At 50.4% G+C, this 14877-nt stretch overlaps 1 protein-coding gene across 6 annotated transcripts in view; it reads right to left on the bottom strand.

Moving 5' to 3' along the window:
* LOC116974930 (mucin-5AC-like) overlaps window positions 1-14877 on the bottom strand; it is a 127471-nt gene that overhangs the window by 95994 nt on the left and 16600 nt on the right. For 5 of the 6 annotated variants that reach the window (XM_033023544.1, XM_033023548.1, XM_033023545.1 and 2 more), the window contains exons 3-5: window positions 13664-13811; window positions 13265-13341; window positions 12250-12414 (exon numbers count right to left, since the gene is read on the bottom strand). In XM_033023544.1, the coding sequence (XP_032879435.1) occupies window positions 12250-12414; window positions 13265-13341; window positions 13664-13811 (390 nt within the window). Of the gene's footprint in view, window positions 1-9906; window positions 9984-10305; window positions 10454-12249; window positions 12415-13264; window positions 13342-13663; window positions 13812-14877 lie in introns of all 6 variants that reach the window. The other variant, XM_033023543.1, reaches the window with a different exon arrangement.

The following is a 14877-nucleotide window of genomic DNA, read 5'->3' as shown; positions in this document are numbered from 1 at the left end:
GGTTGAGCCGCGGGACTAAAGCACCATCAACCGGTGGGGGTCACAACATCGGAGGCCTGGATCGCCTCAGCGCAGAGGGAGAACAAGGAGGGAAGAGACAAAGACTTAAGATTTTTGCCTTCCATCAGTGAGGAGGTGTCTGGTGAACTCACTGTGGTGGATGTTAAATTTGTGTTTATTGTGTGTTTTGTTACTTTATTATATGTATGACTGCGAGGCAACAACATTTTGTTCAGACCGAAAGGTCTGAATGACAATAAAGTTTCCAAGAACCAAGAAATCACGGTACAACTAGAGAAAATAGCACGACCTTTGAGCAAAACGGCAAAAAAAGGCTGATTTAGGCACTCGATCGTGAAAAAGGCATTATCCTGGTGAAATCATCAAAAGAAGGCATGAAAAGGCACATGGCATTTATGGCAAAATCCTGGCTCTAATAATTACAATCAAGCTGTCCACAGGTAAAGGATACAATGTTTAATACAAGTCTAGTAATCATAAGTCACAGGACTCCAGTCTGTAAAACAACCTTCCTTCCATGAAGCCAATTCCGTATCCAGTCAGCTAGCTCTCACTTGATCCCATGTGATCTAATCTTCCAGAGCAGCTTACCATGCAGAACCTTATCAAAGGGTTTCCTGAAGTCTATATAAACAACGTCTACAGCCATAGGTACGTATGTCACCCGTTTGGTTACTTCTTCAAATATCAATCAATTTAGTAAGACTCGACCTCCTACGTACAAAACCATGCTGACTATCCCTAATTAGCCCCTGCTTATCAAAATGCATATATATCTTATCCCTCAGAATCCTTTCTTACCTCCCACAGATGACCTAACTTACCTCGCACAGATCGTATACGCACTGGTCTATAATTCCCAGGCTTTTCCTGTGTCTAATGATTCAGATATCTCAGCTCGGGATCCCACAATTTCTTCTCTATTGGAGTGAAATGAAGTGGAATTCATTGTCACAGACGGCTGTGGAGGGCAAGTCAGTGGGTATTTGTAAAGCGGAGATTGACAGCTTCTTGATTAGTTCGGGTGTCAAAGGTTATGGGGAGAAGGCAAGAGAATGGTGTTGAGAGGAAAAGATAGATCAGCCATGATTGAATTGTGGAGTAGACTCGATGGGCCGAATGGCCTAATTCTGCTCATGACATGAACTTCTCTTGTTTCCCACACTGTCCACAGATATATCTGATCAGGCCTGGGAGATGTATCCACCTTCATATGCCATAAGAAATGTGGTTGAGAGAAGCGAGAGCTGAAGGGACAACAACAGCTAAAGTGGTTGGCGAATATTGGCCGTGCGGATATCAAGATTGAAAATATTAGGAATTATCGCGTTTGCTCACTGCATTTCATTAACAGTAAGGTGTTATTTGTGTTTTTTCTTGATTCCTTTGGTATCTAAAAAGTATCTGGGCGATTTTAACATGTTACAGCCAGATTTATTACATCTGAAGCTTTTTAGATACCAAAGGAATCAAGAAAAAAACACAAATAATGCCTTACTGTTGATGAAATGCAGTGAGCAAAGTGCGATAATTCCCAATATTTTCAATCTCGATATCTGCATGGCCAATGTTTGCCAAACACTTTAGCTGTTGTTGTCCCTTCAACTGCCACTTCTCTCTACCGTCATTTCTCCTCACTTTTGGAATTCTGAAGTAGGATAAATGTGCAACCTCCCTATAACAATATTCCAAATGCAGCCCAACCAAAGTCCTATGTAACTGCAACATAACTTGCTGACTTCCCGACCGCTGAATGGAAGCATAATCATATGCCTACTTTATTACTGTACCTACTTGTGTTGCCACGTTGAGATTGTTAAGGACATGTACACCAAGACCCCTCTGTTCATCAATGTTCTTCTTGATATTAACTGTATAATTCCCCCTTGCATTTGACCTCCCAGAGTGCAACACCTCACACTTGTTTGGATTAACTTAATCTGCCACATCTCTGCCCACTTCAGTAACTGATCTATATCCCACTGTATACTTTGACAGCATTCCTCACAGTCCGCACCTCCACCTACAGTATATTAGTGTCATCTGCAAACGTGCTAACCAACCCACATATTTATGTCCAATAAATTGCCACAAAATGTCCAAAACTCAGTGGGTCAGGCAGTATCTCTGGAGGACATGAACTATCCATTTTCTCCAGAGATTCTGCATCATCCACTGTTACTCCAACACGTTGCATATATATATAAATATGGTCGTTTACAACAAAAACCAAGTGCCACAAAGTTGTAGTAACATAATGGACATTCTGTGTTGGACATAAGTTTAAGATGAGAGGGGATAGATTTAACAGGAACCAGTGGGGCAACTATTTTCATTCAGAGTGTGGTGGGTGTATGGAACGAGCAGCCAGAGAAAGTGGACACAAAGTTCTGAATAGGTCGGGAAGTCAGGAAGTTATGTTGCAGTTACATAGGACTTTGGTTGGGCTGCATTTGGAGTATTGTTATAGGCGTTCTGGTTGCCCCATTACAGGAGTGATGTGGAGGCTTTGGACAAGGAGCAGAAGGAGTTTACCAGAATGCTGCCTGGATTAGAGGGCATTAGCTTTAAGGAGACATTGGACTACCCTGGATTGTTTTCTCTGGAGATGGACACAAAAAGCTGGAGTAACTCAGTGAGACTGGCAGCATCTCTGGAGAGAATGAATGGGTGACGTTTTGGGTCGAGACCCTTCTTCAGACTGAGTCAGGGAAGAGGGAGACTGGAGATATGGAAGGGTAAGGTGTGGTAACAACAGAACAAAGCAGACTATGACAAGCAAAGGTAGACACAAAATGCCGGAGTAACTCAGCGAGACAGGCAGCATCTCTGGAGAGAAGAAATGGTCAAGCAAATGTTGAATGGTTCATGTTTAGCTGGGGATGGGGAGGGAAGGTGACAACAAGGCATAATAACAGTAAATTAATCAGGAGGACAGTGAAACGAGTCAGGGAACGAGGGTGGGGGAGCGACGGAGAGGGAGGAAAAGCAAAGGATTATTAGAAGTTAGAGAAATCTATTATTAAACCACTGGGTTGTAAGCTGCCCTAATGAAATATGAGGTGTTGTTTCTCCAATTTGTGTTGGGCCTCACTCTGACAGTGGAGGAGGCCCAGGACAGAAAGGTCAGTATGGGAATGGGAGGAGAAGTTAAAGTGTTTAGCAACCGGGAGATCTCGTTGGCCTTGTTGGACCCTGCGGAGGTATTCAGGGGGTGTTTTCTCTGGGTTGTATAGGCTGAGTATAGTCAAGACAGAAGTATATAAAATTATGAAGCAATGATGAGGTAGCCATTTAGAACTTTTCCCCCAGGGTGGAAATGTCAAAGACTAGAAGGCACAGCTTTAAGATGCAAGTTGCAAAGTTTAACAGATGTGGGGGTCAAGTCTTTTACACAGTGGTGGGGGCCTGGAACGTGCTGCCAGAGGCTGATACGATAGTGGATATTACGTTTTTTGGTGAGGCATGTTTGTATGCAGGAAATGTAGGGATATGGATCACGTGCAGGCAGAGGTTTAAATTGGCATCATGTTCGGCACGGACTTTGTGGGATGATGGGCCTGTTCCTGTAATGTCCTGTTTAGTTTAGTTTGGAGATACAATGTGGAAACAAGGCCCTTCAGGCCACCGAGTCCGCACTGACCAGCGATCCCCGCACACTAACACTAAACTACACACTATACTACACACCAGGGACAATTTACAATGATACCAAGCCAATTAACCTACAAACCTCAACGTCTTTGGAGTGTGGGAGGAAACCGAAGCACCCAGAGAAAACCCACACAGGTCACGGGGAGAACGTACAAACTCCGTACAGACACCACCCATAGTCAGGATCAAACCCGGGTCTCTGGCGCTGTAAGCCAGCAACTCTACCGCTGCACCACCGTGCTGCCTTTTTCTATGTTCCATGCTCCCCACCACTGATACCTGAGCTTGCAGACCCTGCTGGGTCACTAGTTAAACCCGGACCAGAGTCTCCAGTCCCTGCTCCCTGGGGTTCCAGAGTTGTGTCCAACGGTGGATCTGGAAGAAGAGAGAGGAGGAGGGACAGGGAGGGTAATAGAGTAAAAACACATTGAACAGCTGATCAGGAGGGAAGTCGGCTGCAGAGACCAAGTGTCACCAGTCCGTGCTGACAGCAACACACACCAAATCTCACAGGTCCCACATCTCACCTGGAACATTACACACTCCTCCAACACGCTCCACGCCACGCTTCCTTGTTCCTCCTCGACTCTCCTACAGAGCTCTATCCCTGGATCCTGACTAAATCCATCCTTTTCCCGACTCACTCACACCCCTCACCCAATCCCGCACACGCTCACTCGCTTCACCATTCAGCCCCCGCCCCCGAGTGTCAGTCAGTCACCAAAATACATTCTCCACAAGCTCTCCACTGACTTTCCCCCTCCTCCCACAATCTCCAGTCACCCATTCACTCCTTAGGGCAGCACAAGGGGCAGAGATAGAGTTGCTGCCTCACTGCGCCAGAGACCCGAGTTAGATCCTGACTACGGCTGCTGTCTGTGCGGAGTTTGCACGTTCTCCATGTAACGGCGTGGGTTTCCGCCGGGTGCTCCGGTGTCCTCTCACACTCCAAAGGCGTACAGGTTTGTAGGTTAATTGGCTTTGGTATAAATTGTAATTGTCCCCAGTATACAGGATAGTGCAAGTGTACGGGGATCACTGGTCAGCTCGGAATTAGGGTCGAAGGACGAAGGGCCTATTCCCGTGCTATACCTGCCCTCCTCTTCCACTATACCCACATTTCTACTTGCCCTCCTCCCCTCTCCACACTGTCCCACATCCACCTTCCCGTGAGGTCCGCTCCCACCAATGGATTCCTGGCTCATCTCCCCAGAATCCCTGCAGCCACCTCCACCCCAACACCAGACCTCCCTCTCCCCCCTCCACACTCCCCAGCACCAACCTTCCAGACCTCACCCTCCCCACTCCCACCTCCCCTCACTCCAGACCTCCCCCTCCCCACTCCCCAACATCAGCCTCCGTCACTCCAGGAATCCGCCTCTCCTTTTCCCAACCTCCAATTCCAAGACTCCTCCCACAACCCCCTACTCCCCTTCTGATCCCCCTCCCCACTCTACACACCCTCCCGTCCATTATAGACCCCCTCCTCCCCTTTCTCTCTCCAGATTTCCTCACCCCACACCCCAGCCTCTCCCCTCCATCTCCTCGATGCCAATATTCCTCAAGTCACCCTCCCCTGCCCTTTCCCCACCAGCACGGACGTTTGGGGTCAGAAATACCACTATCATTTCAAAGATTGAAGGGGGATATTTAGAAGATTGAGGGGGGATCTTATAGAAATTTACAAAATTCATAAGGGGTTGGACAGGCTAGATGCAGGATGATTGTTCCCGATGTTGGGGAAGAGCAGAACAAGGGGTCACAGTTTAAGGATAAGGGAGAAATCTTTTAGGACCGAGATGAGAAAAACATTTTTCACACAGAGAGTGGTGAATCTCTGGAATTCTCTGCCACAGAAGGTAGTTGAGGCCAGTTCATTGGCTATATTTAAGAGGGAGTTAGATGTGGCCCTTGTGGTTAAAGGGATCAGGGGGTATGGAGAGAAGGCAGGTACAGGATACTGAGTTGCATGATCAGCTTGATCACATCGAATGGCGGTGCTGGCTCGAAGGGCCGAATGGCCTAATCCTGCACCTAATTTATATGTTTCTACCTGATGTCAGATAAAAACCATCAATACCTAAGGTTGTATCTGGTTCTGGAACGGTGGACACATCCTTCTGGGGTTCAGCTGTTGTATCCTGGAGTTCCTGAGTTGTTTCCTGGGGTTCGTGTGTTGTTTTTTGGAGTTCAGCTGTTGTTTCCTGGGGTTCCCCAGTTGGTACGGAGGCTGGATCTGTAATAAAGTGTGGACAGACAGTGTGTGTAGTGTGGAAATAATCCAGCATCTCTGCGGGATGGGAGCAGAGGGAAGTGCACGGCCGACACCAGTCTCTGGTGACACCAACGGTCCAGCCCTCTCCTGCACCGTGTATCCTGACACCCCCAGTACATCCCACTCCACAGTGGAGTGACCGTTACTGCCTCCCAGCTCCTCCACCCCACACACCTCACACATTGGGACCCGTCCCTGCATCACTCCGCTCTGCTCCCCACTCCCTCTGCTCCTCACCCCCATCATTCCCGTCGTCACTCTGCCCTCATTCCCCTCCGCTCGCCCCTCCCTGCCCTCTCACCTCTTCCTCGACCCTGCCTCTCCTTCACCCACCCTTTCCCTCTCTCTCACCCCCTCTGTCCTCTCCACCCTCTCCCTGCTTCTCCCTCACCCCCCGGCTCATTCGGTCTCTGGCGAGAGGAGGGGAGGGGTCCGGTTGTTTCCGGGGCGAGTGAGAGGAAGGAACGGCCTGGTCTCGGGGAGGGGAGATCCCTGTGGGGAAGGGATAGGGGACGGCTCAGGTTGGGGTTCGAGGGGTGCTCTGTGTCCGGGGGGAGGGGAGGAGAAGACCCTGTCATTGTGGACGGGTTGTGGGTCAGTTTGGGTCCCTTGAGGGGGGGGGGGTGTAGAGGATATCTCGGTCCCAGGGGCCACAGTGAGGGAGACTGCGGGTCAGTGGGAGATATCACGGTGTATCTCAGTCCACAGATGATCGTCCCAGCAAAGTTATTGATACAGACTGTGACTCACCGGGGCCCAAGCACTGAGCCCTCTTGTACCCACACGTCACTGCTGCCAACCTGAGAATGATCTGCTTATTCCCACCTGTTGCTCTCTGTCCAAAAGCCAATTCTCAATCCATGTCAGTGTGTGAACAATTCCATGTGCTCTGACATTGTTGACCAGCCTCTTGTGCAGGAACGTACTAAATGCTTTCCGAAAATCCCCCACAGCCCAGTCACTGGTTCCCTCATCTGTTCTACTGGACGTGTCCTCAATGTGCTCCAGGGACAACGGTGTCTCTGCTCAATCCTCAGAATATTTCACCACATGTCTGACAAGGCTGGAACCCACGGGGCAATTGGACCAAGTGGGGTCACAGGTCAGACCGGGAGATGAGAGCTCATGTGACTGGGGAACGGGGACCTACCTGTACCATACACAGTGTAGGTGTAGGGTGACGGCTACAGCTGATACACAAAGTAACCGGTGCAGTTCTTGACCCTGATCTCCTGGTCCCTGAAGCAGATGTAACTGCCCGCAGTGAAACAGACTGTCCTGGTCACCTCCCGTCTCCCACACTGGGATGGGGACCTGGAATGAGGATGATAAACATTGTATAATGTACCCGGTGGCACAGTACGGTGGGGAATGTGAATGTGGAGCCAGTGTAAGGCAGTGATCACAAGCCACGGTCGGGTCTGACCTGCCTCAGTCAACGGTGAGCTGCTGCCCTCTCCCTCCCCACCCACACTCCCCACAGCAGCCCCTGCTCCCTGCGACCGGCTCCTGGTGCTGACACCCTAGGGTGCCCGGGTCTGGACTGGAAACACAAGCCCCGCCCCTGATGGGTGCTGAATTATGAAACTAGAAGCTGGAACTGGAACTGGAACTGACCCGTACAACTTTAATCACAAACATTCAGAAAATAAAACCAATAATCTATCTTTGCGCTAAATGTTGTGTGTATTTAATTTCTCCGCCTCGTTGCTGAACTGTGGGTGTCCTGAGACGGGCCCAGCTCCCTGGGAGCTGCTCCTCCACTGAAACTGCTCCGGCTCTGATCTGGAGCAGCGACAGCGGGCGGATGGGAATTCTTGAGTTGCTGGGGATTTGGTTCCGCGGGGTTGATCAAGGCATGTTACAAGAATTGGCTGGAGCAAACAGCCATCGTCAAGAAAAACATTGGGTGTGGGGATAACGGGGAAAAGTTTGTTCATCAGGCATGAGGTGTTCCCGGGACTGCTAGACTTGGTGTTAGTGTGGCCCGTCCCAGCGATCACCCCGGCTCTGGTTCAATGATGGAGTAGGTTCAATGATGGAGTGGGTTCAATGATGGAGTGGGTTCAATGATGGAGTTGGTTCAATGATGGAGTTGGTTCAATGATGGAGTTGGTTCAATGATGGAGTTGGTTCAATGATGGAGCGGGTTCAATGATGGAGTGGGTTCAATGATGGAGTTGGTTCAATGATGGAGTTGGTTCAATGACGGAGTTGGTTCAATGATGGAATGGGTTCAATGATGGAGTTGGTTCAATGATGGAGTTGGTTCAATGATGGAGTTGGTTCAATGATGGAGTTGGTTCAATGATGGAGCGGGTTCAATGATGGAGCGGGTTCAATGATGGAGTTGGTTCAATGATGGAGTGGGTTCAATGATGGAGTTGGTTCAATGATGGAGTTGGTTCAATGATGGAGCGGGTTCAATGGTGGAGTTGGTTCAATGATGGAGTTGGTTTAATGATGGAGTTGGTTCAATGATGGAGTTGGTTCAATGATGGAGCGGGTCTGATGGGTCACGATGCACAAGTCGGCAGACAACGGGGGTAAAAGGTACTGAACGACGCCCTCATCCCGATAGCCTCCTTTGTCAATGACTGCATCAAGTTGTGTGTAGAGCCAAAGCATGTGGGCACCAAGTGTCACTACCTGCTGCGGTTCTACCCGTCCCCGGTGTTGTGAAGGATGAGCCTGGCTCCGATGCTACACAATGTGCCAGTTCACTGGACTTTGTCAAATCACCTGTCTGTAGACTTTAGACAAACAGCAAGGAAACAGGCCCTTCTGCCCACCAAGTCCGCACCGACCAGCGATCACCCTGTACACTAACATTACACACACTAAGGACAATTTACAATTTTAACAAAGCCAATTAAACTTCAAACACGTACGGCTTTGGAGTGTGTGAGGAAACTGGAGCACCCTGAGGAAACTAACACGGTCACAGGGAGAATGTATAATCTCCGTACAGACAGCATCTGTAGTCAGGATCGAACCCGGGCCTCTAGCGCTGTAAGGCATCAACTCTACCACTGTGCCGCCAGTGGAAAGGGTCTTCCGGGCCAACACCTTTGTCCATAAGTCCGTCAGGCAGTGGTCAGCACAGAACATCCTGCAGGCACTGCAGGAAAAGGACACAATGGATCCTGTGGCGTGGTTCCCAGTGCAGAATGCCCAGCTCGTCTGGTGAAATGGCTCATCGCCAGAACTCACCAACAAGCACCAACACCCGGCTTGGCTGGCGGTTAGAGGGGCCCTCCCAGTCAGATCCTTCCAACACCTCAGGGGACCACGTGTAGCAAGTGGGCTTGGTGTAAGGATAGTTTGCAAACACTACCGAATATCACTTTTTCAGAAACACTTTTTCTCACAGAGAGTTGTGAGTCTGTGGAATTCTCTGCCTCAGAGGGCGGTGGAGGCTGGTTCTCTGGATACTTTCAAGAGAGAGATAGATAAGGCTCTTAATGATAGCGGAGTCAGGGGAAATGGGGAGAAGGCAGGACCGGGATATTGATTGGGGACAATCAGACATGATCAAATTGAATGGCGGTGCTGGCTCGAAGGGCTGAATGGCCGACTCCTGCACCTATTGGCTATTGTCTATGGTCTACTGTCACCAATTTATGTACAAACACTGAGAATGTCGGTAGAGTTTTCTTGCAGTGTTCGTTTTTTGAAAAAGTTAAAAATTCTGAATAAAGTATATTTTGGATAAAGAAAGACAGCGGGCGGATGTGATCCGTAGTCCCACTGCCGGGAAACCCCAGGAAGCTGGAGCTTCCCCACCGCACTCCGTGAGGATCCAGGGCCGGAGCGTGGTCTGAGTGACTGTGGGGGAACCTCTCAGGGAGTTTGGGTTCCGTGTCCGTGCGAGGGGCCCTCTGGAGAGATCTGGGTCGTCAGTCTGGCCCTCCCCGACAATAACTGAGACCATCTGTTGTAAACTCCGACCCTACCGGCTAACCAGCCTGGGTACTGCCCGGAGCAGTGATTCACTGGAACGTCAGTCTCCGGAATCTTCCATCCACCGGAACTGAAACAACAATCAGAGAGTCAGCCCCTGAACTGAGGGAGTTTGTTCACCCAGAGAAAGACCCGGAATCAGGGCCATCCTGACCGCACCCCGTCCCCGTTCAACATTCCCCGGAATCCAATGTTGTTTTCCCTCCGCTTCCGTCTTCCCCGGTCTCTCTCTCCACAATGTGGGATCTCCCCATTCTCAGTATTGACGCCCCGTCCCATTGCAGCAACTGATGATCCCCATCTCCCTACATCTCCCCTTCACACGCCCCTCATTCTCCCCTTTACATTCTCCATCAGTGTCCAATGTCTCAGCAATGATCGCCTCACGTTACCTGTTAAATCTGTACCATCCCACTGCGAGATTTCTATCACCCATCCATGTCCCAGCGCTGCACTCAGTGTTGGAACAATCCGTGCTCCTCCAGGGCTGATCCAGGACGGTGTGGGTCACACACGGGTCACCGAGTGCGGTGTCTGTGGCTGAGGGACAGAATTATGTTCGGTGTTAATGTCAAGTTCAGCTCATGTCCCCAGCCTCTTGTTCCCCACCTCCCTCATCTGTATCTCCACCCTCACCAACCCCGAGCACCAATAATCTCCCGTTCACTCCCTGATCAATGATACCATGTCCCGGATAAACGCAGGCACCAATCCCATGTCTCCAAGTTAGAGTATTGGAGGATTTAACTTCTACAATATTGACCTGGAGAGACTTCGTACGAGGGGGTTTGTTTGGGAGAAATTTGTACAGTGTACTTAAGAGAGGTTATGGAAGTTATATAGAAGTTATATAGAATAAACAAGTTACTTCTTACTTTTACCAATATGTTTAAAACATTAAAGCTCGCAAATGTCAGCTATTTTTATGTGATCAGACATCAAGGCACACAGACAAGTTGCTGTTTAGTTTATTTTGCTTTAGCTAAGAACATCATGGTAGGCTCAGAGAGTAGAGGTAAAGGGCAAGGACAATGAGAGAGTAAAGTTAGTGAAACATGCATGCCAAGCAGCCAAAGATAAAGACTGAAGCTGTAATAAAAAACTTTTTGAATTTATAAATCAGGTAACATTTGGAGAATGGCCAGGCCGTGGTGGCTCTGAATGTTCCAAGCCAAATTTGTTTGCAAATAAAAAGGCTTTTCATCTTCTTGAAGAATTCTCAGTGTCTGTGTCATCTTATCCAAACTTTGAGTCTTAATACCACGACAAGGTTCCTAAACCAATGCATGGATCGTGCTACTAGATGTGGGGCTGGAGACACAAGGAAAGGCAGATGCTGGAATCTTGAACAAAACACAAATGCTGGAGTAACTCAGCGGGTCAGGCAGCATCTGTGGCAGAAATGGATAGGAGACATTTCAGGCTGGGACCCTCGATCAGAGTCGGGAATACCGTGCTGATCTGGACTTAATCTTGGGAAGCGAGGCTGGGAGATAATGGGAGAGTCAGTGGGGAAACATTTTGTGGACTGTGATCGTTATTCTGTAAGTTCCGATGTTACATGGATGTCCACTAATTCAGATTGTAAACGAGAGGAAGGCTGGTTTCCATAACCTAAGGCAGGACTGGGCCAAAGTAGATTGGATACGGTTATTTATGGATGAAACAATACCTAGCAGTGGGACTCGGTTAAATTGAGATGATGAGACTTCAGGGTAGATGTGTTCCCATTCCTGATCATCAGTGGGAGATATCACGGTGTATCTCCGTCCCCAGGGACACTGACTGTGGACAGGAGGGACACTGGGGGTCAGTGGGACATCACAGTGTATCACAGTCGAGGGGAGGGGAGCGAGGAGGGGATCCATGAGTGGGGGAGTGGAGGGGAGAGTCCTGGGGTAAGGGGTCTGCAAGGATGGGTTCAAGGGTGAGGGGTGGGTAGAATGGGTTTAGGGATGAGGGGTATGTGGGACGGGACCAAGTGTGAAGTGGTTGCAGGGATGGGTCCTGGGTTGGGGGAGAGAGAAAGGATTGGTCCAGGAGTGAATGGTGGGTGGGACGGGTCTAGGGGTGAGGAATGAGTGGGAATGGTCCCAGGGTGAGGGGGAGAGTTCTGTGAGCTGAGGGGGAGGGGTGGGTTCCATGGGCGATCCATGTGGTGGTTTGACCATGGGTTCATGACCGGTGGGGTCAATCAGGGGGGGAGGGGGATACAAGAGGGGGTGTGGGGGCAATGGACCTGAACTCTCAGCCCACTGTGTGTGTTGGTGACTCGGGACATCCCAGAATATCTCCACAACCCCAACAGCCCATGTGACTGGGGAACGGGGACCTACCTGTACAATACACAGCGTTGTAGATGGGTGACGGCCACAGCTGATACACAAAGTAACCGGTGCAGTTCTTCAACCTGATCTCCCGGTTCCTGTTGCAGATGTAACTGCGCACAGTGAAACAGACTGTCCTGGTCACCTCCCCGTCTCCCACACTGGGATGGGGACCTGGAATGAGGATTATAAACATTGTAAAATGTACCCAGTGCCACAGTGCGGTGGAAAATGTGAATGTGGAGTCAGTGTAAGGCAGTGATCACAAGCCACGGTCGGGTCTGACCAGCCTCAGTCAGCGGTGAGCAGCTGCCCTCAACCACCCCACCCACACTCCCCACAGCAGCCCCTGCTCCCTGAGACCGGCTCCTGGTGCTGACACCCTAGGGTGCCAGGGTCTAGACTGGATACACAAGCCCCACCCCTGATGGGTGCTGACAGCTGGTGATGAGCGGACAGGTATAGTTTAGACAGACACGGGCCGAATGAGTAGCTCAGATGGGACATCATGGTGGGCATGGGCCGAAGGGCCTGTTTCTGTGGCAGTGACTAATGACTAATTATATAATATGTAGATCAGCCTCATCAGAAATATCACAACTAAACTAGTTACATTAATTGTAACCATAACAAATGACAAACATTTCCAAAATGAGCACATTTGTGCTAAATGTTGTGTGTATTTAATTTCTCCGCCTCGTTGCTGAACTGTGGGTGTCCTGAGACGGGCCCAGCTCCCTGGGAGCTGCTCCTCCACTGAAACTGCTCCGGCTCTGATCTGGAGCAGGGACAGCGGGCGGATGGGATCCGTAGTCCCACTGCCGGGAAACCCCAGGAAGCTGGAGCTTCCCCACCGCACTCCGTGAGGATCCAGGGCCGGAGCGCGGTCTGAGTGACTGTGGGGGAACCTCTCAGGGAGTTTGGGTTCCGTGTCCGTGCGAGGGGCCCTCTGGAGAGATCTGGGTCGTCAGTCTGACCCTCCCCGACAATAACTGAGACCATCTGTTGTAAACTCTGACCCTACCGGCTAACCAGCCTGGGTACCACCCGGAGCAGTGAAACCATGGAACGCCAGTCTCCGGAATCTTCCATCCACCGGAACTGAAACAACAATCAGAGAGTCAGCCCCTGAACTGAGGGAGTTTGTTCACCCAGAGAAAGACCCGGAATCAGGGCCATCCTGACCGCACCCCGTCCCCGTTCAACATTCCCCGGAATCCAATGTTATTTTCCCTCCGCTTCCGTCTTCCCCGGTCTCTCTCTCCACAATGTGGGATCTCCCCATTCTCAGTATTGACGCCCCGTCCCATTGCAGCAACTGATGATCCCCATCTCCCTACATCTCCCCTTCACACGCCCCTCATTCTCCCCTTTACATTCTCCATCAGTGTCCAATTTCTCAGCTATGATCGCCTCACGTTACCTGTTAAATCTGTACCATCCCACTGTGAGATTTCCATCACCCATCCATGTCCCAGCGCTGCACTCAGTGTTGGAACAATCCGTGCTCCTCCAGGGCTGATCCAGGACGGTGTGGGTCACACACGGGTCACCGAGTGCGGTGTCTGTGGCTGAGGGACAGAATGATGTTCGGTGTTAATGTCAAGTTCAGCTCATGTCCCCAGCCTCTTGTTCCCCACCTCCCTCATCTGTATCTCCACCCTCACCAACCCCGAGCACCAATAATCTCCCGTTCACTCCCTGATCAATGATACCATCTCCCGGATAAACGCTGGCACCAATCCCACGTCTGTAAACCCAGCTTCATCGCTCTTCCACCATGAACTGATTGCCACAAGGACGACCATTCGGCCCATCAGCTTCATGCCAGTGTCTAGGGGATTGATCTCATCAGTTCCATTGCCCCTCTCCTTACTTCCATGTAGTTCTGCACCTTGGTCATTCTCTGACACCGGCCAATCAAATGTCGCCATTAACCCACACTGGGGCATTTTACAGCTGCTGATTAATGTCCCAGCTAGTTTCAGCGATGTGGGGGAAACTGGAGCACCCGGGGAAACCCACACAGTCACAGGGAGAACATGCAAACTCCACACAGATAGCACCGGAAATCAGTATTGTTACACCGGCGTCGGGAGAGTGGGAGCCAGCAGGAGACTGTGGCCCGGAATATGAAATGGAGCATGAGAACCGGGATCCCAGCAACTGGGAGGGAGGGAGCTCTGGGAAAGGTTCAAAGGTTATTTTATTAGTCACATACACCTAGGTGTAGTGAAATTCTTCTTGCCAATGCAGCACATAAAGAAAGAATAGAGACATAACAGTAATAAAGAAATTTAAACATAAAAACAACCCCCCACAATGGTTCCCATTATGAGGGAAGGCACAGTGTCCAGTCCCCATCCCCTGTTCACTCATAGTCGGGCCTATTGAGGCCTCCACAGTTGCCTCTACGGAGGCCCGATGTTCCATGCCGTTCTAGCCAGTTGATGGTGCTCCGGCGTCAGGAGAGTCCTCTCAGCGGCTTGGGAACCCTGGAACGGCCGCTTCCGTACTGGAGGCCGTGGCTTCCGAAGCCAACAAGGCCACGCCGGATGGAGCTCCACCTCTGGTGATCTCGCTGAGAGATCCCAGGCTCCCGATGTTAAAGTCAGCGCCGCCGCCCGCAGCTGGCCG

Source organism: Amblyraja radiata, chromosome 7 (assembly GCF_010909765.2).
Source record: "Amblyraja radiata isolate CabotCenter1 chromosome 7, sAmbRad1.1.pri, whole genome shotgun sequence".
In the NCBI taxonomy this organism is placed as follows: Eukaryota; Metazoa; Chordata; class Chondrichthyes; order Rajiformes; family Rajidae; genus Amblyraja; species Amblyraja radiata.
This window is presented reverse-complemented; position numbering and strand designations above follow the sequence as displayed.